The sequence below is a fragment of the Cricetulus griseus genome, chromosome 2, assembly GCF_003668045.3.
Source record: "Cricetulus griseus strain 17A/GY chromosome 2, alternate assembly CriGri-PICRH-1.0, whole genome shotgun sequence".
NCBI classification, from domain to species: Eukaryota; Metazoa; Chordata; class Mammalia; order Rodentia; family Cricetidae; genus Cricetulus; species Cricetulus griseus.
Genome location: NC_048595.1, coordinates 292,591,486 through 292,613,571, shown reverse-complemented (window position 1 = coordinate 292,613,571; position 22,086 = coordinate 292,591,486). Strand labels below are relative to the sequence as shown.

At 46.6% G+C, this 22,086-nt stretch overlaps 1 protein-coding gene across 4 annotated transcripts in view; it reads right to left on the bottom strand.

The window, feature by feature from the left end:
• The window catches only part of LOC100773612 (ribosomal protein S6 kinase alpha-2), a 280,709-nt gene that overhangs the window by 128,270 nt on the left and 130,353 nt on the right, over positions 1-22,086 (bottom strand). The window contains exon 1 of one of the 4 annotated variants that reach the window (XM_027401141.2): positions 17,065-17,385. The exons of the other annotated variants lie outside the window; for them this stretch is intronic. Within the exon in view, the coding sequence (XP_027256942.1) occupies positions 17,065-17,163 (99 nt within the window). The 5' untranslated portion in view covers positions 17,164-17,385. Of the gene's footprint in view, positions 1-17,064; positions 17,386-22,086 lie in introns of those variants that run through there. 4 annotated transcript variants of the gene reach the window in all.

The window sequence follows — 22,086 nt, the reverse complement described above, 5'->3', positions numbered from 1 at the left end:
TCAGCCAGGCTAGCCTACTTGGCCAGTGAGCTACTCTGACTAAAGGAAAGTGGACAGCTCCTGAGTAATGGAACACAAGGCTTACCTCTGATGTCCACCTGCAAACAGGTACACCTACACACACATGCACTCGCGGGCGTGCACAGGCACACACACACACACACACACACACACACACACACACACACACACACACACACACACACTAAAACTTTTAAACCTTGAGAGAATGGCAGATTACTTTTATAACTTCAGCATTTGGGCAGACTTGTAGCTCAGAGGCAGGATGAACACACCATAAAGAAAAAGCTGACAAATTTAGCTGCATAAAATTTAAAGTTTCTGTATAAAAGGGTTAAAAATAGGCCACAAACTAGATGTCATTTGCATAATACATATAACTGATGTCCAGAATACAAAATGAACTCTTATAAATCAGTTAGAAGACAGAGAATAGGAAAATTACATAAACGAACAATGTTAAGGAGAGGGTGGCCAGTGACAGGTGACGGCCTGCCAACTGTAATCAGGAGATAATGGCAACTCCCATGGCCAGCTGGCAGCAGTAGCTACTGGACAACTTGTCTGGAGTGAACGTAAGAAAGTCCATGGCAGTGGGAGACCACGTGCCCCACAGCCAGCCACCTCACTCTCAGGTTCACCCTAGAGAAAGTTCCCTGCCCTTCAGCCCACTGTGTGTGAATGACAAATGTAAATCTGTATGGTAAACAGTGCTGCTGAGAACAATGAGAGGGAGTGGCAGGTGTCCACCCACGGGGGACTGAGGAGTAAGCACCAGTGCAGTTGAAAAACAAAACACAACACAGAAGCAAGCAAACAGAAAGACTGAAGATGTGCCACTGAGCAACGCACAGACATGCACGGAACCAGTTATGCAACAGAGGCAATGCGATCCCATTTATACCACATGCAAACCAGAGCGTCAGCATGCTGCAGTGTTTAGGGAACATCAAACACCACGAGGAAATAAACAGGCATGAATGGCACCAAATCTAAGACAAAGGAAAATGAGACTTGGGAAGGATCACTGTACGGTATCTAGTCACGTGGAAAAAAAGTTGATTTCCTAAGCTAACTCACACTGACAGATCTCAACATTTGGGGATACAAACCTCCACATACACTTACACAGACAGTGAGAAGCTGGCAGAACTGCACCTGGGATGTCAAAACTCAAGCATTCTGGATCCAGAAAAGGCCTTCCTTCTGCCCATTGACCCTGTCTCTGAGATGCCCATGTGACCAGCATTCTGGCCTACCAGGGAGGGTAGCTCTCCACTGAGATCAGCCTGTGTTCTTCCTTGCAGGGGCTGTGGTGGCATTTCCAAAAGGGGGGGGGATGTTCCTTAGCACAATTCAGACAGAACCACAGAAGTGTGGGGGAACAGAGTGGGCAGAGCACAGAGAGGGAAGGCCTCTCTCACCAAACCCTGGAGACTGGTGTAGATGGGGGATCCGGGAACCATCTGGCTTCAGTGGGATCGGTGTGAGGGGACTCCTGACTGGGTTCTTTGTGAGGGATGGTGTCTGGCTGTAGAAAGCTACGTATTGAAGAGCTAAATTGCCAAGGGAGGCCACCTGGGAGACTACCCCACTGTGTAACATCAACAGTAGGAAGGTGTCCTGAAATACAGCAGGCAGGTAAGTTCAAGCTGAGTTGGATTGTAAGGGGCAAGGTACCCGGAGGCCTGAGGAGAGGTCAGGAAACTCAGGTGGGACCAGGCACCTAGGAGATGGGCCACCCACCCTGGAGGAGTCAAAGCCATGCCCTCAGGCCCACCCAGTCAGAGAACTTCCCTTTCCACATGGCCAAAAATAAGACATGGCCAAGAATTTGCCCACTCTCCCTCTCCTCTGCTCTTCTCCAAATGTCTCTAAGGAAGAGTGGGGGACCACAAAACAAGGACACAGCCATGCTTACAAGCTGGAAGAAGTGACAATACAACAGAAATAGCCCAGGGAGGACTATTCTGACTTTCAGTGCTCGTGACACTGTTTTACAGACATGGGCACGTGGCTGAGGAGGGCTTTGGACACAAGGACTAGGAATTGGTTTAAGATAAAAACTTCCTAAGGAAGTGAAAAGGTATATCCTCAACGAAAATCATACAGAAATGTTCTTGGCAGCATTATGCCATAGCCAAACAGTGGAAACATTTCAAACATCTATCAACTTCTTCATAAATAAATAAATATGTGTATGGCCATACAATGGAGTATTATCTGGTGACACAAAGAACTGACCGCTTGGATGGAGCTTGAAAACATTGAGCTACGGAGTGAAAGGCGCCAGTCACACGACATCACTAATTTTAGGATTTCATTTGTCTGATGTGTCTAGACAGGCCACTCTCTAGGGATAGATGTCCTCCAGCTGGTACAGGGCTGTGAACGGTCGGGAAGAGGTGAATGTAAAAGGACGTAAAATAGGTAAAATTTGGTTTTGAGATGAGTAATAATTTCCAGATTTCTGTGACAATAATGAAATCATTGCTTTGTATGTGTCAGTCACACAGTGAGTGGTATACATGTGACACGGACCCTGCAAGGCTGTGCAGATAGCATCTAAGACAGGACAAAGACACACATGCACATACATGTCCCTCATTTCTCATTGTACCTCGGAGCCACTACTCAGCAGAGACTAGAACTTTTTTCTTCACCTAGTCTCCTGGGAGGACCTGGCTTCTTAGTGTCTGGTAGTAACCCTTCTTAAAATGTGCACTAGCAGCAACAAGAGACTTAGGATGATGCAAACAAAACATGTTGGAATGGAGTCACACGGTGAGTAAACAACGTTCAGCCATTATATAGAACTGTGAGTTTAGAAGTCAGAGAAGTTTTTTTGTATGATTCTCAGAGGTATGGATACATCCACAGAGATTTAATTTGGTGCTGCAAAGGAATGTTTGACTCTAGGTGCCAGTGCCTAACTTAGTCCACTGGCCCATGCAAGAAAGAGTCCCATCGAGAAACCATCAGTTAAGGATTCACAATCACTTCTGAAAACAAAGCAAAGTCGAGCAACTCTGGAATTCCACAGAAGAAGTAACATCTAATTGCTGTCAAAATCTAGAAGGTATTCAAACAAATGTCCCCACTGGCCAATCAGTGACAGGGTGTAGCAGCCCTGTTCACTCCGAGGCTTCCAGAATATCTCATCAGCTATGACCATCCTTAGAGGATGGTTTCCTCAACTTCCCTAGATTTTAACATCAACCACGTAAATGTGAACTCTTCTCTACATTTAATTTATCCTATCTCTTCTAAAGTTGATACATCCTTAGGCAAAGTCATGTTTATTCCCAAAACAAACATCCAGGAAGCTAAGGACTTTTCTACACAACTTTTATGAACAACAACAAAAGAATAAACAACTTAAAATTGGAGATTTAACCCACAAAGTAACTTCCAGAATGTGTATTAGTCAGTTCCCACCCAACACCACTCCCGCTGTCAATAAAAGACCAACACCACCCCCTCCAATCACTAATACAATTAATGGAAAGACCAACACACACACACACACACACACACACACACTGTCACTCATACAATCAATGGGAAGAGATCAGGATACTTTGTTTTTCCCATCCCAAGACATGGATGGAAATAACCAGAAGACCCTAATAGAAAGGTTGCCCATTGTCCCCTCCTTCAATAAATGGCTGCTAACACTCCAGAGTTCTGGCTTCCAAGGGGATTCTCTTGTTTCCAGAGGGAGGCCAAGAAAGATCAGGAGGCATCCCACCCAACTGGATAGTCCCTCAAAGCCTGTTCCATATTCCATACAGGTGTCTGGGGAAAGGGTCCCATGCAGGAGGCGATGGGAAAACCCTGACTTAGATCTTCCTTCAAGCGACTGCAAAGAGGATCATGAATCTCAGCAGGTGAATTCCAGTGACCCTCATCAGCCTGCTCTGACGTAACACTGTCACAGCTACAGTAGTGTGTCCTGCCGCCTGTCCTTCACATAAACCACCGAGGCACACTGAAATAATGAATGTGCATCTTAGCTGTTAGCAGCATAACCCATTTGGAAAGGTTGAGTGTTAAGTACAGTTGATCTGTAATTACAAAAAAAAATGAAGAATTTACAAACTGGAATATTCAGAAAGTCTGGGATTATCTTCATTTTGTGCATGTGTGTGGGGGTGCATGTGAAAGCCAGAGAACAACCTCTGTTGTCATTCTTCAGGCACCATGCACCTTTTATTTTTGAGACAGGGTTTCTCACTGGCCTGAAGCTCACTAATTAGGCTACTCTGGTTGGCCATAGAGCCCCAGTGAGAGGCCTGTTTTCACTTCCTTGGCACTGGATTGCAAGCATATGCCATACTGAGAATCATATTCAGGTCCTAAGGCTCCCATAGCAAGCACCCTACTGGCTGAGCCATCTCTCCAACCAAGAAGTCAGAAAGTATCCTTCTATACTTATTTCAAGATAGCAACAGTGGTTAATTTTGAACCACTTGATTCCATTTGCATATTTTTGAAACTTTCTACTCTGTTCTTCCCCTATTCCCATTTTTTCTTCTGCTATAATCTCTTTGTTATATATTTTTGCTGTTAATGTAAACAAGTGTCTTTCACTACAAGGTAGCTTGTGAGGAAGAGTAAGCTTGTTAGCAAAGCCATGTTCTTCTGGCTATGAGTAGGAGGAGTGCACACAAATATGCCAGGCCATTTAAAAGACATAAATAGAAGTCATGAAGTGCTCTTTCACTCTTCTGGAAGGTAACAAAAACGGCTCTCTAGTTCTCCCCATGGATAAAAAGATAACCTGATTGCACAAGGGAGCGAGGTAAGGGGTAAGAAGCATGGATCTAAATGCTGGCAGAGGCAATCATCTGCCCAGGAGCCATCAGCAACAGGCAGGAACACAACTTCGAAGAGAACACACCATGGGCAACATGGAAAAAAGTCTATACGACTGGGTCACACAGTTCACTTGCCACGCACTGAGATGTGCTTCTTCTTAGGGTTGTGGCCACCTACCCCCAGGTCAGAAGAGACTGCATAGGAAGTCCTCCTTGTAAGCCATGTTTTCCTCTCATACAACATTATATTTGGCAATTCCTCAAAATAAGATCACTCGATTAAACATCAATAAGTCCAGCCTGTGGATCCCTGGTAAATATCTTTTGCCATTGCTCTGCCACAATGCTATGTGCATGTGTCAAAACACATGTGACATCACCAAGGATGTACAGGTGAGATAATGGTTTCAGCCAGGGCTCTCTCAGAGTCACACACACACACACACACACACACACACACACACACACACACTCTAAAAACCCAGCATCTGAAACCTGGGTGGTCTGCCCTTCTCCACTGGGCAGAAGAGATGGTGAGGGGCCTGGACACCTGCCTTCTCTCCTGATGTGTTCCCAGGCCTGTTTTCTTCTTGTGCCTCCAGCTTTTCACTCATCTTTTAATGCCCATAAGCAAGGCTTCACCTCACCAGCCAGAGAGGACCAGAGCAGCAGGAAGGATCCCGCTGAACAAAGTCATCTCAGAATCCCACTGAGAGTCCTCAGGTGATTGGGTGTGACAGACACTGCCCCTCCTGACCACTTGAATGATGGTAAAATTCCAAATCCACAGCTCTTCCTAGGAGGATGGACCTGCCCATAAAGAAAGAGACTGGGCCACTCCTACACAGATGCCACTCACAGAAGGCTCATGCCCAGAACTCTTCTCACTCCCTGCCTTGAGAGGTGGGGTGGCAATAAGTAACAGGGTGCTAGGCAGCAATGTCCCTTCTGCCCCAACACTCCTGGTAGGTGAGAAGCTGCTCTGCAGGGCCTGTCTCTTGATTGGACCCTCTGTCACACTGCTGGAGAACATTTCTGTCCACACTCAGGTATGGAGGGTTGCAGAGTGAGGCTTGGTTGCTTCATGATATGGATGTCTATTTCCCCATGAAGTGCTTTTCCTCAGAGGTCAAGGCATAATGTTTCATTCTTCTTTCTCTGCAGGCCCTTGTGTGCAGGCTCCACTTCCTCCTGCTACTGCATTTCACTCCCCTCTGCCTTTCCCCCGCCTTTGTCTTTCTCCTTCCCATCCCTCTTTCTATTTCCACCCCTAAATTACTATTTAGGGTGTAAGAGTTGAGCACAGGTTGCAGGCTGAACCAGAGCGTGTGGTGTGCCACACTGGGAATCAACTCTTGAGATGCTGAGCAGTAGTCTCACGGCACCAGGACAAGCAGGGAGACCTCTGACCAGAAGCACAGCTGCCTAGAGCTGGACCTAACTCCTTCATGTCAAGTGCATCTGCAGGTGTCTGGTCACCTTGAGTAACCCTATGGTACACATGCCACCACTGATGCAGTCGAGCGGCTGCTCTGGTGGCTGCAGTAGGGTGACAGAGTTACTAAGCCTTGAATGAAGAGGCTACAGACCCTTGTGTGACAGTGCAGTGAGGCAGTACAGTATGGGATCCTATACCCCTGGTGCTGTCTCCCTACCTCAGGATGGGGTTGGCAATGAAATCATCTGGACTCCTCTTTCATTTGTATGCATGTCCAGTTACCCACAAGTAACAGCAAACTGCAGCTCCTGGACCTGCTAAGCTCTTCTCCTATCCCTTCTCTACCTGCAAGGGTCTAATCCCCACAGATCTTCCAGAAGGATCCATTTATTTGTTATTTGTTTTTGTGTGTGCGCGCACATGTGCAGGGTTTGTGTGTGTACTGGTGGGTGGGTGGGTGCCTCATGGAACACGGAGGACTGTACTGCTTGGCAAGTGCTCCACCACTGAGTACCCCATCTCTCAGCTCTCATAGGATCTTTTGAAGCTGAGATTCCCATTGCTCCATATGGAGATTTCACACCCTTTAGGGTGAAGTCAAATCTATCAAAGGTCCCAGCTCTACACATCTGGGCACTCCCTCTTGGGCACACTGGTCTTCAGGTGAGACAGAACCACTCTGGGTCTTCCTCTAGGGAATCCACAGAGGGTTCGCCCAAACGCCACGTCCAGCTGGTCCTCCAGTCCTGCTAGGCTTGTTGCCCCACATTGTTCCCTAGCACTTTTTGAGACGGCCACGTTTCCTAAGAACACCCAATTGTTTTCTCTCTTTAATACTAGAGTGTAACTGCCACAAGGAAGGAGTTATTGCTCTAGTATGTTCACTCTGGAGGGAGACCTCAGTGAATCCTTACACATAGCACACCCACACAGCAGAAACCTCTGCCACACCAACACCAAATCAGATCTAGTGTTGTTTACAGCCTGCAGCCCCATGGACAGGAAACCTCTGGGATGGCTGCTCTGCCTCGCCACTTTCTAGACAGGCTGAGTCTAGTCTTCATCTTCTACTTTAGGACCTGCCCCACCCAGCTCAGCCCTCATCCACCTGCACATCGTAGCCCATCCATCTCATAGCCCAGAATATCTACTCTAAACTCAGACTTACAGTTGCATATCCTAGCCAGTGCCGGTGTGACAAATTACCACAGTCTACACTGCACTCTTCAAAGAGTCTCCTGAAGACTCTGGGCATAGCCTCAGTGCTCCCTTCCTCCATCACTATCTCCCCTGTTCCTCCCCCAAAGTGGAACCTCCTCTATCTCCTTTTACAGAGACACTGGGTGTTACACAGAGGTCCAGGGTCATCTTCCTAGTTTGAGATCCTGACCTAATAACGCCTGCAAAATCAATTCTGCCTGACACAGTAACATCTACCAATTTCAGGAATTGGGCTGTGGTTGTCCTTGGGAAATGACCATTAACCACTCTTAGCACCCATCAGAGATACACGCCATCTGCTGAAAACAGAGCACGCTGAGTCCATGACATTGCCAAGGACCTTAAAGGTCCCGGGGAGAGTTCGGGGTGGTAGAGGGCAGCTCCACAGCTGGAGAACACCTTGCATCCCAATCCCAACTTATTCCTACCTTATTTCCTGCCATTGAAATCCCAGCAGGAAATGCTGGCATTGTTCATTGTTGCCCTATTCCAGAATTTCAGTCAAACACTGCATCTCAGTGGGTCCATTTACTAAAAAGTAAGCCTGCAACCTTGCAACCTTGCAACTGTTCCATGTACACCATGGAGAGCATAGCCTCATGAGCCTGCATTTCAGGCTGCAATTGACTTGATGTGCAAATATGTAGTCCAGAGATTGCAACAGGATAGAGGACCCAAGAGGAAGGGAATTTGTGACAAAGGGGGAAGAAAGAAAAGTAATGTAAGCCTTCTGAATATACCAGATATGCTGCCTCTGCTTCTTTTTGCATGAGAGAAGAACTGGATGAAAGTCATGCTGGATAGGACTACTGACACTTGAAGTTCATAAAGCCATGCCCATCCTGTCTAAACGTGTAGTGAGGGTATAAGCTGCCATTCACATACTGTAGTATGACCTCTGCCTGGACAGGGGAGCGAGGGTAGAGAAGGCTGAATTTGAAGCAGATGGGAGGAGACTCCAGAATGGGACAGTAAATGCCTGCAGCCCCTTTCTCATCTGTGTCACCTCATAAATAATCACCAAGACCCACCAAAGTGACCGGGGGAAGCTGTGGAGTCCAGAGGGACATGCCCAGCCAGAGCAGGTGCTCTATCTGCCCTAGAGACAGCATCAAAACACCCCTACTCTGCTGGCTTCTAGCCTCAAACACTAGACTCTGACTGGCTTTTTGATACATTTTGAAGGACAAATGGAGGGGGCCTCCTGCCTTGGGAAGACCAAAACACACAACACAGCCTAAACTTTTCATGTAGCCATTCCCACTCAATCTAACAACGTAGCTTAAATGGCGATGCTTTAACAGGACCAGCCATGAAGGGTGGGATGCCAAGCCAGGCTTGTAGCATGTATCTCATATGTGCACTACACCACTGCTGTAGTGTGTGAGTTTGGGAATCAGTGGCTAAAAGGAAGTGACAAAGCTTGACCGTAGCCTACTGACCCGCCACACTGGCCCTTACTAGGTACCCACCAAACCTGCTACACAGACCACTCCACTGTCTCCTCGTGCAACCCTCTAAGACAGGGGACTGCTATTTTTACAGTGGGAGGAATATAGCTCAGCTGGTATTGCTGGTGACCTTGCTGAAATCACAGAAGTAACAAATATTTGAGCAAGGACTCCAGTAGAGTGGTCTGTCCCCAAAGCCAGCATGCATCATCACCACTTGTGTCTTAGGGCACAGAAGGCTGCACAACTGTCACAGAATGACAGACGACACGGATGTGGGGAATCCTGTGCATCACTACCCAGGCCCCACTCAACCATTCAGCCAGCTGTGCACCACCACTCCTTCCAAACCAGGACCCTGCCAACAAAATCACTTCCTGTCCGGCAGATGTCTTCACACACCTGACAGCACAGGGAGTACCTAGGACAGGCTGGTGCTAGGGGTACAGAGATGAACAACTGTCTCTACACTGGAGTCCTTCTGGGAATGACCCGGGTGACAGTCTCGGAGGAGAGATGAGTGGGTTAGGTGGACCGGTCCAGATGGGGGCGGGGGGGGGGGCAGGCTGTGCTTGCTCACTGCAGAGTGATACCCTCTTTTCCCTTCTCCCACATACCCAGCGACCATGCAAGTTTGTTGTGATATACAACCCTTCCTTCCCACATCACTTCATCAGGAGCGACAGCACCGTACTGTCAAAGGACAGAATGAGATATATTCATGATCTCTGACAGTCACGGAACATGTCAGTACAGGGGCTGTCTGTATGTCAACCTCAGGACAAACCACCAAGCAGGACACCTTTATTCACTTTTCTCTGGGGGTGGTTTCTGCAATCCTTCCATTGAGTCACATATCAAAATCCCTGTGTTCTGCTTTGCTACATTTTACAAACATAACTCACAGTCATCCTTGTGCTGCTGGGGCTTCCTGGGATGCAAGCGGGTAGCTGCCCCTGCTGCTGGCAGTCCAGGAGCCCATCTGCCCAGTGTTCCATGGTGACAACTGACTAAACAGAACTCAAAAGCTGAAGGTGTTCTAAAAATAAACTTTTTTTTCTGTTTTGTCTGTTTTTCTTTCCTTTCAATTAGCTTCAAAGTCAACCAAGCAACCAGAGCTATTTATCAAGCTACAAAGTATCTCATGTGTACCTCTGAGTTACAGAGATACCTTGTACCAGCCCTTCTGGGCTTCCTGTTTCAACAAGAAGCCTCTGGCTAACAGCTCCCACATGATCATGAACAAAGTCTGGTGGCTCCTGAGAGTAGCAGAGCCTAGCAGTGAACACCTCGTACCTCCCAAACACTAAACCCCTGTTATTCCACCTCTACTTCCTCTCTCATGGCCCCTTCAGGCAACTTCTCAACCCACTTAGGCACTTTCATAACAAGCATTTTTCTTGCTTTTTGTGTGTTAATAAAGACGTTGACTACAAGATGCTCTAGATATAAACATCAACGGGTAGGCTATCCTCTGATTTTCATGCCTGAAAGGCCTGCTTATCCTGGCCCCAAACACCCACAACTATTCCCAATAGAAGCCACTTCCCTGCTATTATAAACTCAGCTACCTACTTAATACATAAAAGGCAAAGATATAACCCGTCTGTGGGCAGGAGTGGTTGTCCAGACATGGCAGCCAATCCCATGAAGCCTCATGTTGCAGTGGAGACCACTTGACCACTTCAGCAGGTTCTAGACCTACATAGACCAGTGTCTATCTAAGACCCAAAGATGATGACAACACTGCAGGCACGCCTTCTGTGGGTCTTCAGCATCCTTGACTTATTCTTCCCCAGTCCCATCTGGTGATGGTGACGACCTGTTCATTCCCCTGCTTAATCCTGCTGTCTTAATCTCCCGAGTTTAAGACTTTTCGATCAAGAAACTCAAGCATTTCTGCCAAAACTTCATCCCTTGCCATCCCTCAGCTTGGTCACACACACACACACACACACACACACACACAGGAGAGAGAGTGAGGGGTATTGCGAATGACAGCTGTAAAGACTAAACCTTCTTTTCTTTTTTAAAACAGAGGCTTCTATATCCTGTATTGAACTTTAACTCTCTATATAGCCAAGGATGGGCCTGAACTCCTGTTCCTCCTGCCTTCACCTACCTAGTACTGTGATCATAGGCATGTTAAGAGGTACAGAGGATCAGGCCCAGGGCCTTATGGGTGTTATGCAAGCTCTCTATCAAATAATTTCCAGCCCTAAACCTTCATTCTAAGGAAACTTAACATGGTTATAACCTAGGAAAGCCAGATTTCTGGTGATAATTCTAATCTGAGACAGAGGAAGGCAGAGGAAGCTGGCAAGGAGAACCTCTATAATGAAAGCACTTGACAGAGGGTCTGGCTAGTATATGGCACAGCCCCATGGAATACCCAACGGACTCTTTCCCACCTGGCCTATGTCTCTGACCTCTGCAGGCTTAAGTGCCAACATTGTAAGATAAACTGTCTTTTGCAGTTGAAGAGGCAGGTACTCCAAAGGATTAGGTAAATGGTCCAGCTGAAGGCAGGAAAACAGGAAGTGTGGGGTAGGCTAGTGAGACAGCTGGTGAGTGAGGACTAAGCATGCTCACAGCAGGTGTTCACAGAGACACAGCTGACCCCAAGGGTGCAGAACTTCCTCTACTGCTGGAAATGCAACTGCTGACAGAGCCCGAGGAACTTTGCAAGCTGTATCTGGGGATTAAGTAGGACTAGGTGAGTGGTATTGTTACTATGTCCTTTAGCAGACCTCAAGAAACTATGCAAACTATACAAAGGCACACGACCCCAAGAGCCTGACACACTGTTTCTTGTCAGCTTAGGAACATACAAGTGTGTGGTTCCTGCACATTTGTCCCCTGAGCCCTAGTGGAGGTTCCTTGTCTTATTTATAGCCACACACACATCATCTTCACTCACTTACCAGTCAGCATAAGAAATGCCTTCTATAGCTGGGGATCATGTATGATGAACTGAACACTGCATACATTTGCATCTGACCCAGTAGTTTAAAAGGCTACTTCATAGCAATTTCCTCATGTTCAATTCAACAGCTTTAATAACTGAAAACTTATCAGCAAGCAGGATGACAAGAAAGAATGCAACAAAACACGGCCCTATACGTGTAAGCAAGCACTTACCATTCAGGAGAATCCCTCAAATCTTACAATAGCTTTGCTTTGCTTATTCAACAGCACAGAGTCTTGGAAGAAAAAACATATTCCTGGCTAAATTCCTAGATGCCAACTCTGCCTCCCATGAACAAACTCATCTTCAGTTTTCCCTACCTCAGAGGGGTACACACTCTCTGCTGGCAGCAACCAAACACTAGTCGCCTGCACCTTTCCATTGCCTGCAAGCTGGATCCACAGCCTCCCACATCCTCCCTGCAGTGCAGGCCCTGGAAACTACCTCAAAAGGTTCCTTCCTCTCCAGCCAAATATACACCACAATATCTGAGGCCTTGGCCTCTGTCCATCACACTGAGCTACAGAAGCCAGACAGAGGGACAGATGTCCTATCTTTTCCTTAATGCCTCTTTGTTCTACTCTTCTACTTTCAGAGTGGTGAGAACAGAGCCAATGATTCAAATGAGTGAGTGGTGAAAGCCAGTCAGCCTACGACCTTGGGAAGGATGGTGATGAAGGCAGCTGAAGGAAAACGGTCAAAATCTCAAGACTTTTGGTTGTATGCATTTTTGAGTACGAAAAAATACTTTGGTAAATTTCTTTGATAGAAAGCAAACAGACATGGGGGGAAAACTACAAAGATAAGACATATCCCAGACACAGTGACCACAAGTAAGGAATTAGCCAAAGAGTCTAGGAAATACAATAAAGGGTAAATAGGCAAATGACCTTCACTAACATAGATCATTTTTATTTATGGTCTTTTCCTTACCTTCTTCCTTCCTTTCCTTTCCTTTCTTTCTGCCCTTTTCTTTCCTTTCTTTCTTTCCTTTCCTTCCTTTTCTTTCCTGTCTTTCCTGATTGTCAAAGGCCTAATACAACAAGGACTAACAGATATTTCTTGGGTACTTACTGTGAGTATTTGAAAATTATTTTAATTGGAAATTATATTCCTGGAAACTACCTAAACTAGAAGTATTCATCTATTGATCACCAAGAATAAGAACTGTTCTTTGTACCCATGGCTGGAACCACCCTTGACATTCGACCCCAGTCCCTTTCTTTATGTTTATGTGACTGTGACACCATGTTTTTTTTTCTTTAAAAGAGTTGAACAATTATAATATAGTCATGTGAGAACACAGACAACCTTTTTTTATCTATGACCATAGCAAACAAACAAACAAACAACTGATCTAAGTAGATCACTTAAATCCATTGACTTAGGGGTTTCACATGAATCATACCCCCAAAGCAGTCTTTTATTGATTTCTTGGCCATTGTCACTAGGCAATAAATTCATTTGAGGCAGAAATCATAGTTTTGTATGCTAATTGCTTAGCTCAGTATATGTGACACATACAAAGATTTTTTTTTTCTCTCAAGAATGAACAATGGGGCAGATAAATAAGTGAAATCTAGCCACTCAACAGTTTATCACCACCCAGATCCCATCTGTTGCACCTTGTTTCTCACCAACTATCTTTTGATAGAAATGTCAGTTTCGGATGAAAAGGCCCAAATAATAGATGAGAGAGAGATCTCTGTGGCCTTGCTAATATCAAGCAACAAGCCATTCTGTAGGTAAGCTGACTGTACATACCAATACCTTCAGTCAATTAGATGAAATCCTACATTCAGTAAATAACATCATTTTAAATTAATTTAAAAACCTTCACTTCCTCTAGAGAGAATGTGAACCAGGAGTATAAGCCTGTAATCACACCATTGGTCAGGGTCTCTTCTGGGGTTTCTGATGCCTTCCTGCTTAGCTCTCCAGCTTGGAAACGGACACTGAAACATTTTTTGTGCTCTAAAAGCCACCCTAGCTCAAGGCAAAGCAACCCACATGGGTAATGGATCTGTGGATAAGTGCATCTGACTCACGGGCATGCATGCATGATAAGAGGGGTTACACTATCCCAGCCAGAAGATGGAAACTTCATCTGAGCAAATTCGGCCATCCTATCCTGTGGGCAGCTGACCTTCCACTGGGACAACACTAGCCATGCAGCCAATAGACACTGGGTAATCTGAAAACCATCAATAAACCCAGGTAAACCTTATCAATATCAACAACTATCAGTGACTGGGCAATTCCATCACCAAGATTCCAAATTATCCTCCCATTCAGCCACTCACTAGCATTATTTATCATTCCATCTTGTAGCTGAGAGAAAGGCTTACGAAAGTTAATCGTCTTTCTAGTCAAAGGGAGAGTGTGGATCTAATTGGGTGCACACGATCAGATCCACTTAGAATTGTCTAACTTCCAGAAAAGGTTTTCAAGAAAAAAAATTAGGCTACGAAGCGCATTCCAAAATATTTCATTGGGTAATTACCTTTTTAGTAATGACAACAGTTTCCTGCGTGCCTGAAAATTAGCAAACACCAAGGGCCACACAGCCAGCAATGACTAAGACTTGATAACAGCAGGTCCCTGCTCCTACATGGGCATGTCCTTTAAGTCATCACAGAAGGGCCTCCTTATTCTCCACTTCTTCATCTGTAACTGGACTACAGAATGAAGCAATGGTAACAAGTCACTACTGTAACTCTCAGGGCATGCCACCAGGGTCCCACAGTCAGAGCTTTCTTGGGGACAGGGTCACTAGGAAGTTCTGCGGCCTGACACCTGTGCCAACAAAGGCTATGGGAAGTCTCTCAGCTTCCCTTTAACAGTTCTGTAACATATCTGCCCAAGCGGCCCACCTGGCAGGATCACTTAGGTCAATGTGATACAAAAGTATTTAAATGAATTTTATTGTAAGCAGAAATTCACAGCGTGTTTCCACTTACAATTAGGTAACTTAGTCTCCATAGCCCAAGTTTATCAAACATTGTGTTCTAAAAATAAAATTAATTTAAAACCAAATAGTCATTTCTTTAACAAAATAAGGCTTCATAATATGTTCCCAGGTAAACAAAGTGCCCTGAGGCCAGGACATCTTTGTCTGGCATTATTTGGGATCTGCACTGTCCAGAAACAGCCTGAACTCACCATGGGTCATTAAACATCTACAGAAAGGTAAGCTTTGACCAAGACCCTTTCTTCTCAGGGTCTTCCCCCTGTGCAACAGAACAAGGACAGCAGAAGACTCCACATGGATTTTCACAAACATCAGATGTCAGAATACTGAGGGGGGCATCTATAGAGCTCAAGCATAAGCGTCTCCACTGCCCTGTGAGTTAGCATCCACAGAGGACATTACTGTACTGATGGAATACACTGCTTTCTTTGCCTTTTAAAAATGTTAGTGTGTACAAGTACCACACAGTGCCCGGGGATGAAGGTCAGAAGACAACTTGTGGGATTCAGTTCTCTCCTTTTACCATGTAAGTCCCTGGAGATTGAACTCAGGTTGTCAGACTTGGCAGCAAGCACCTTCAAATACTGAGCTATCTCTCTGCCCAATTTTCTCATCCCTTTAACCTGCATATCTACAGGTTTGTGTAGGGGTCATAGAAATGTTATGTTCACTGTGAAAAACAAAACAAAACAAAAAAAAAACAACTTTTTTATTGCCCCCAGCATGCACACTGTATGCCATTGTAGTTTGGAGGCCTTTCCATAGCCCAGTTCAGTTCTCCTTGCTGAATCAGCACACAGGCTTCTAGAACATTCTGGGCCCTCCAGGTGCTCTGTAAATGGCACATAGAGTTTGCTCAAGGAGATGTAGAAGCAAAAGCAATAACCCAAAGATGAGGAACAGCATGATAAAGTTGGCATTATGGTGAAATAGGAGATTAAAAACATATCTGAAAGGAAGGTAACTACTTCAGAAATGTCTGTTTTTGTTGGCTAGATTTTACAGAGTCCCAGAAAAAATGAACTTGTGCTCAATTTCTGTCATCATTAAGTTTAAATACCCCTCCCCACCACCAGATCAATAACTGTATTTGTCCAAAATCAAGGTTTTGATCTCTGAGAGACACTCCAGTCCCTTCAATTCTGAGCTGGAATTTAGCAAAAGAAACTTTTTCAACAAGCAATTCCCTGTCACTTTCAATGCTGCTTTCAATACTAACCCTGGGCTTTCCTGAAAGATCCCTGGATCATCACAGAGCCCTTTACCTGTGGGTAACATACTAAGGCTGAGACAAAGAAATCCAAAGTGAAATTGGTGACTTTGTTCCTAATGGGCCAGCCCTGAAGCAGGGGCATCAGTGTACCATGACATCTCTAGGCCAGTTGCCAGCCTTCCTTCACACCCTTCGAGTAAGCAGGTCACAGCTCTGCCATCTATGGAGTCAACAATGTGGTCTGAACACCGGAATGAGGATCGAGCTTAGCTGTTGAAATGAAAACCACCATTAAAACCACAGACGACAGGCTATGGACACCCACAGAAGAAGAGCTGTGGGACCTGCAAAGGTCAAGATTCTTCAGCGTCCTTCGTGTTTCAGAGCCAATCTATCTCAAAGCTGAGGCTGCAGGGAATTGCGTCAGGCACTCCACCTCCGAGCGAGCGCCAGAGTGCACGGAACCCTCCTTACTTGCTTTGGTTAACTCTACAGTGATCTCAAACACCCAGACCATCCATCCACACAGTACCAGACCCAAAACAGCACAAACAGAAGCAGAGGCTTCAGAACTTGGGACGCGCGTGGAGCCTCCCAGAGAACCCCCACACTACGCGGCAACCCAGCTGCATGGACCGCACCCCTTCTCCTCTAAAGCCTCTGGGGAGTGACCCCGAGTCCTGTGAACACGGGAACACTAGAGAGAAATTCACTGGGGTAGACTTCAGTCGCAGCAAGGACTCGCTCTGTGCAGTTGTTATGAAGTGCCAACAACATTTGGAGCCGATTTGATAGGTTTTAATGACAACTGGACCAGTTTTCAAATAACTTCCCACGCCACGCTTGGGCCTGGGGTGATGATGCACGGGGCTCCGGTGGCCAAACGCCCGCCGGGCTCCACATGCCCACTCGATGTGCGGCGGGGACCCGCATCCTGCGCGCTCCCGGGGAGGGCCTTTACCTCGAGGCGACTCAGACTGGAGCTCTTGGAGCGCGACTTCTTGCGCAGGTACACGGAGAAGAACCTGCGCACCGTGAACTTCTTCATGCTTAGCTCCATCGCCCCGCGCCCAGCTGCCAGGAGCCGCAGGGCCGGCGGGCGCGCATCCCTGGCGCATCCCAGGCCGGGCAGCGCGCAGGCGGGCACGCGCGTCGGGAAGCCCGACACGGTGGCCCTGGGCGCGGATGCCGACTGCAAGCACAAAGGGCAGGCCGCGCGGGCCACCGGGCCGGGCCCCAGGATCACTCCCGCGGCGCCTTCGCCTCGGGCCAGGAGTATCAGCTCTTGGCTCTCGTCCCCGCCCATAGACTACGCCCAGCGCTGTTCCGACCAAACAGAGAGCGCGGCCGCGCCACGCCTACATGCCCACCCACCAATCAGGGTCCGCAGCAGGCGCTCTTTCTCTTTCAGGCCCATAACCCACTAAGCACAACCCCACCCTCACCCCGCCCATCACCATCGCCTCCAATCACCGCAAGCCGTCCTGCCCAGGGGCGTCGTCCCCGTCCCCGCCTCCAATCAACGCCCGTTGCCCACCCCTCCCTCTCCTACTACTCCTGCCCTCGGAGAACTGTGCGGAGCAGTGTCACCCCGCCTACCTCCCCGCCCACTGCCGCGGCCGCCAATCAGCGCCCACGCCCGTTGTATGCCTAATCAGCCGCGCGGCTCTGGTCCTGTCTCCTGGCCCCATCTGCCTGAGCTGTTGTGTTCTCTCAACACTTTTGTCTATTCGGATCCCACAGTTTGGCACCATGCTTTTCTTCGCAGAGAAAAACTTTTAATAGCCAAAGACCAAGCATGCTAGAAAAGCGCCTGCAGGAGCTACTGTCGGGTCGCTCTTCCAGCCGGTCCCTGCAGCCCCTTTCTGGGAGCCATTGGAAAGAGACCCGCCTGCATCTCAATGTCAGTTGCCTTCCTCCTGCTAGCAGTGAGGACGCCTCACGTGGTCGGGGCCAGCAGCTGGGAACAAAGGCTCGCATCCGCTCTCTGTGACCTCCGGCTCCATTTATAGACAATTATCCACACAGATGACTTATCAGGGCCAGCAGCAGGAACATCCTGAGTCCCAATCTGAGGAAGCAATCAGACTCTACTTTAACTTAAGTCCACATGATCTTCCTAGACATCCTAGAAGAAAGGCTGAGCTTAATGAAGTCCTGCGCCCTGTGGAGAGTGGAAGTGGACTGGGGCAGTACAGGGCAGCAGGCCTCTGGAGGGTCCTAGGCTTTCGCCTTGGCCTGACTTCCACGGCTGTGACCACTCTGGGGAGGACAGCTGTGTCCCTCCTGCACTAAGTGTGGCCCACTAGGCAGTTACTCAATATTTTCCCACCCGGACTGGTGGCAGTGGTAAGGGACACAGGAATCAGAAGACCCAACATTCCAGGCAGTCTATCATGTTGTGGAAGACGCCACAGAAGCTAATTTCCTGGGTTAGGAGTCAGTCCTGTTTAGAGAGGATTTGGGGGACTGCTGTCCCACTGGGTGGGGCTCCACAGATAGACCACCTACAGTGCAAGGGTTTGCAGCTACAGCAGAGGCAATATACACTGGTACAGACTCGACCACAGTAGCTCTGTGATGCAGAAGGGGCCTTCTAAGGATAAAATCATGAGAGCAGGACCAAAATCAAGTCCTCTAAGCAAGCCATCTTGGCTAATACCCCCAAGTACATGTAGTGTTTATTGCATTGCATTGCATTGCATTGCATTGCATTGCATTGCATTGCATTGCCTGAGGGCAGGGCCTGGTCCTTCCTTAAGAACAATCTAGTGGAGGAGTTGCCTAGTCATAAACTACTATGGAGGATTGGCTCCTGGGATTCCTGAATTAGCAAGGCTTTGGAGACCTCAGGGCACATTAGTTCTGGGTCCTCCATACCACTGGGGCTCTCCCCCCAGGAATTGATTTTGTTCCACTTTCTATATTTGGGGACCCCCTGAATCATGCCAAAACGCCCCAGGCCATTAGGTTCAAGAGATTACCACTTCTGAGAATGCTAGCAATTTAATAAGAAAATCTGGACAGCCAGAAAATCTCCAGCACACTGGAAATGAAGATGAAAAGCGGGCAATGCAAGCTACATTTCAAAGTTAGGGTGGAGGGCCAAGAGTGTTCCACCATAGAAGGCTGACAAGAGATTTGGGGTCAAGCTGAGGAAAACATCCCTATATGAGCTTTGTCCATCTAGAGCTAGGCTGACTTCTTGTGGCTTTAGCCCTTTCCTGAAGACCATGTCACCTGAAAGAATAGAGTAGCTGGAACTCACTGAAAAGCAAAGCTCTCCTGCACAGGAATATTAATGCAGGCAACTTCTTTGAAAACTTAAGTGTTTCCAGTCTCTCTCTGCATGGCACACCTGCCCTGGAGTTTGTCAGGGAACATCTAGAGTGGGTGCCACACATCAAGAAGGCGTGAGGACACTGGCCTCCAATGCAGCCTTCTTCCCCTTAATGAATGTGGAGGACTCGAGGGAGATGCCTCAGAAACAAAGAGGTAAAGCCCCGTGAAGATTGGAAGGAGGCAGTTTGGCCAACTGTTGACCAGACCTCCATATGCCTGTGTCCCCAGCTCCAGAGTTAGGGCTGCCGTTATGACCAAGAATTTGAGATTTCAGAGAAATACTTCCCCATTCCTAACAACCCCTGCCTGTCACATATCATATAGTCCTTGTCCGGGTGAAGTAGCTGTAGGAAGTGAGGCTGTGTCATCTGATTGTGGGAATTACCTAAGGAATACTTCCATCAGAGTACCACATACACCTTAAATACACAGAATTCTTATTTGTAAACTTCACTTCAGTAAAGCTGGAAAAATACAAAGAAAGCAGCAGGGAGACGGTGGAAATTAAAGATTATCACACAGTAAGAGAAGAAAATTAAAGATGATCACACAGGGACTAAGAGTCTAACCAGGAAAGGGAGGATCAGGGTGGTATCATCAGTAAGGAAAAGCATAAATGAGTGGTACCTCAAGCCACAGACACAGGTAGAAGGAGATTAGTGTTGGAAAGCCAAGAGGGCAGTGATGAGTCTAACAGGAGGAGGAATATGTGGAAGAGAAATGGTTACATTCATGGAGAGAACAGAAGGGGGGAAATGCAGAGGAGAGGAGCTCTTCTGTCTCTGGATGCTGCTATGTGTAATGTTAGAGCTGTGAAGCTATCTTGGAACCATGAGGGACCCAGATGCCATGTTAAGCATGAAATAGCTAAAAGCTAGAAAATGTATGTTCTGTAACCATCTTGTTAAGCTGCCGAATCAACCAATCCTGGGGCCAAACTTCTTTGAGAACTATTTCAGTGGAAAGTAACAACTCTCTTTCCTATGTTTTCCAGCTAAAGTAACAGTATGTGGCATGTTAAGCAAGACATTCATTCTTTGCTTATTTGGTTTATCTAGATATGCCTAGTTATCAAATCTAATTTTATGGACATTATTTAGAGGTTATGTTAATAACCTTTAATACCTACAGAATATTGTGGTAGAAAACACAATCGAGTTGTTACAGTAGGACAGGAAAATCACGAATGTGACATAGAATGATCTCTCAGCCTGGGCACTGTGTTCTCTCTCCCGAGAACCACAGACTGGGAAGAGCTATCACAACATATGAGTACCTTGTGATTCCAGGGCGCACACCAACTTTAACCACAGTCTCCATGTGAATACCCTGTGATTCCAGCACACACACCACGTCTGAAGAAGACCACACATACACACCTTGGTCCATTTGTAGGTGGAAAAAACAAAGGGATGCAGAGCATGACTTTTCAGATTAAGTGAAGAGAAAAAGGTGGAGCAAGTAAGAGTATCCTATGCAAAGGCCCTAGGGTGGAAGACACTGATCCTTGCCTCCTTGTGTAACCAAAGCAGGAGCTCAAGGTGTGACAGTTGCTTTTCCCAAGCAAAAGAGACATTGTAAGAAGTAATGATGGTACAGATAAGCACACATCTTCATTTTACAACATTTTCTTGGCAATGGAATACAGAGTAGAGAATCCTCAGAAAGTGGAAACTATAGCAGGCTTTCTCGAACTGCCAGCCCCCAAATTATGACACAAAGATGTATTAGTTATGAATGCTAGGCCTTAGTTTAGGCTTTTTTCTGGCTAGCTTTTTAAACTTTATTTAACATGTTTTTCATCTATGTTTTGCCTGGGGGGCTTTTTACCTTTCATATTGTATGTCCTATTTCCCTGTTTCCTCTTTGTCTGACTGGCTAGCCCCTGGTGTCTCTTTCCTTTTCTCCCTCATTCTTCTCTCAAACCTAGAGTCTTCCTCCTGCTTCTTTGCTCTGCCTGCTAGCCCCACCTATCTCTCTACTGCCTAGCTATTGACTGTTCAGCTTTTTAATTAGACCAATCAGGTGCCTTAGGCAGGCAAGGTGAAACAGCAACACATCTTTACATAATTAAACAAATGTAGCATAAACAAACATAACACACCTTTACATAATAATATTCCACCTTTACAGGAAACAGTTCCTGTAAAAGAGCTCTGTGACAACCTGGGGGAATGACAGTGTCTGGACAGAAGGTAAGCAACAGTGGTCAAAGTCATGGACAGGAAAGTATGTGAGGACAGAGGACTGCTCCTGGACTCATCCTCATCCCCAGGCTCCACTTTCATGTTTCTCCCCCGACTTCTCAGTGTCATTAGCTCAGAGGCAATCACTTGATATGCATCGTAAATCCCCATGGTTCCCTGCAAAGCCACAGTTTCCATGTCACCTGTGACTGATCCCCAGCAACAGCAATAAGAAAAATAAAGACACCCGTGAGTTCTGAGGGAGGAGAAAACAACTCTCAAACACAAGGCATGCCACTTTGTTCAAGTTCAGGATCATTTTCACACTAAAACATCTCCTTTTCTAAAAAGAAAATAATATCTATAATCAAGAACTAACTGAGACAATTTAAAAACTACAGGGAAAATGATATAAAAATTTAAATGAGACCTGTGATCACAAAGACCAATTGCAG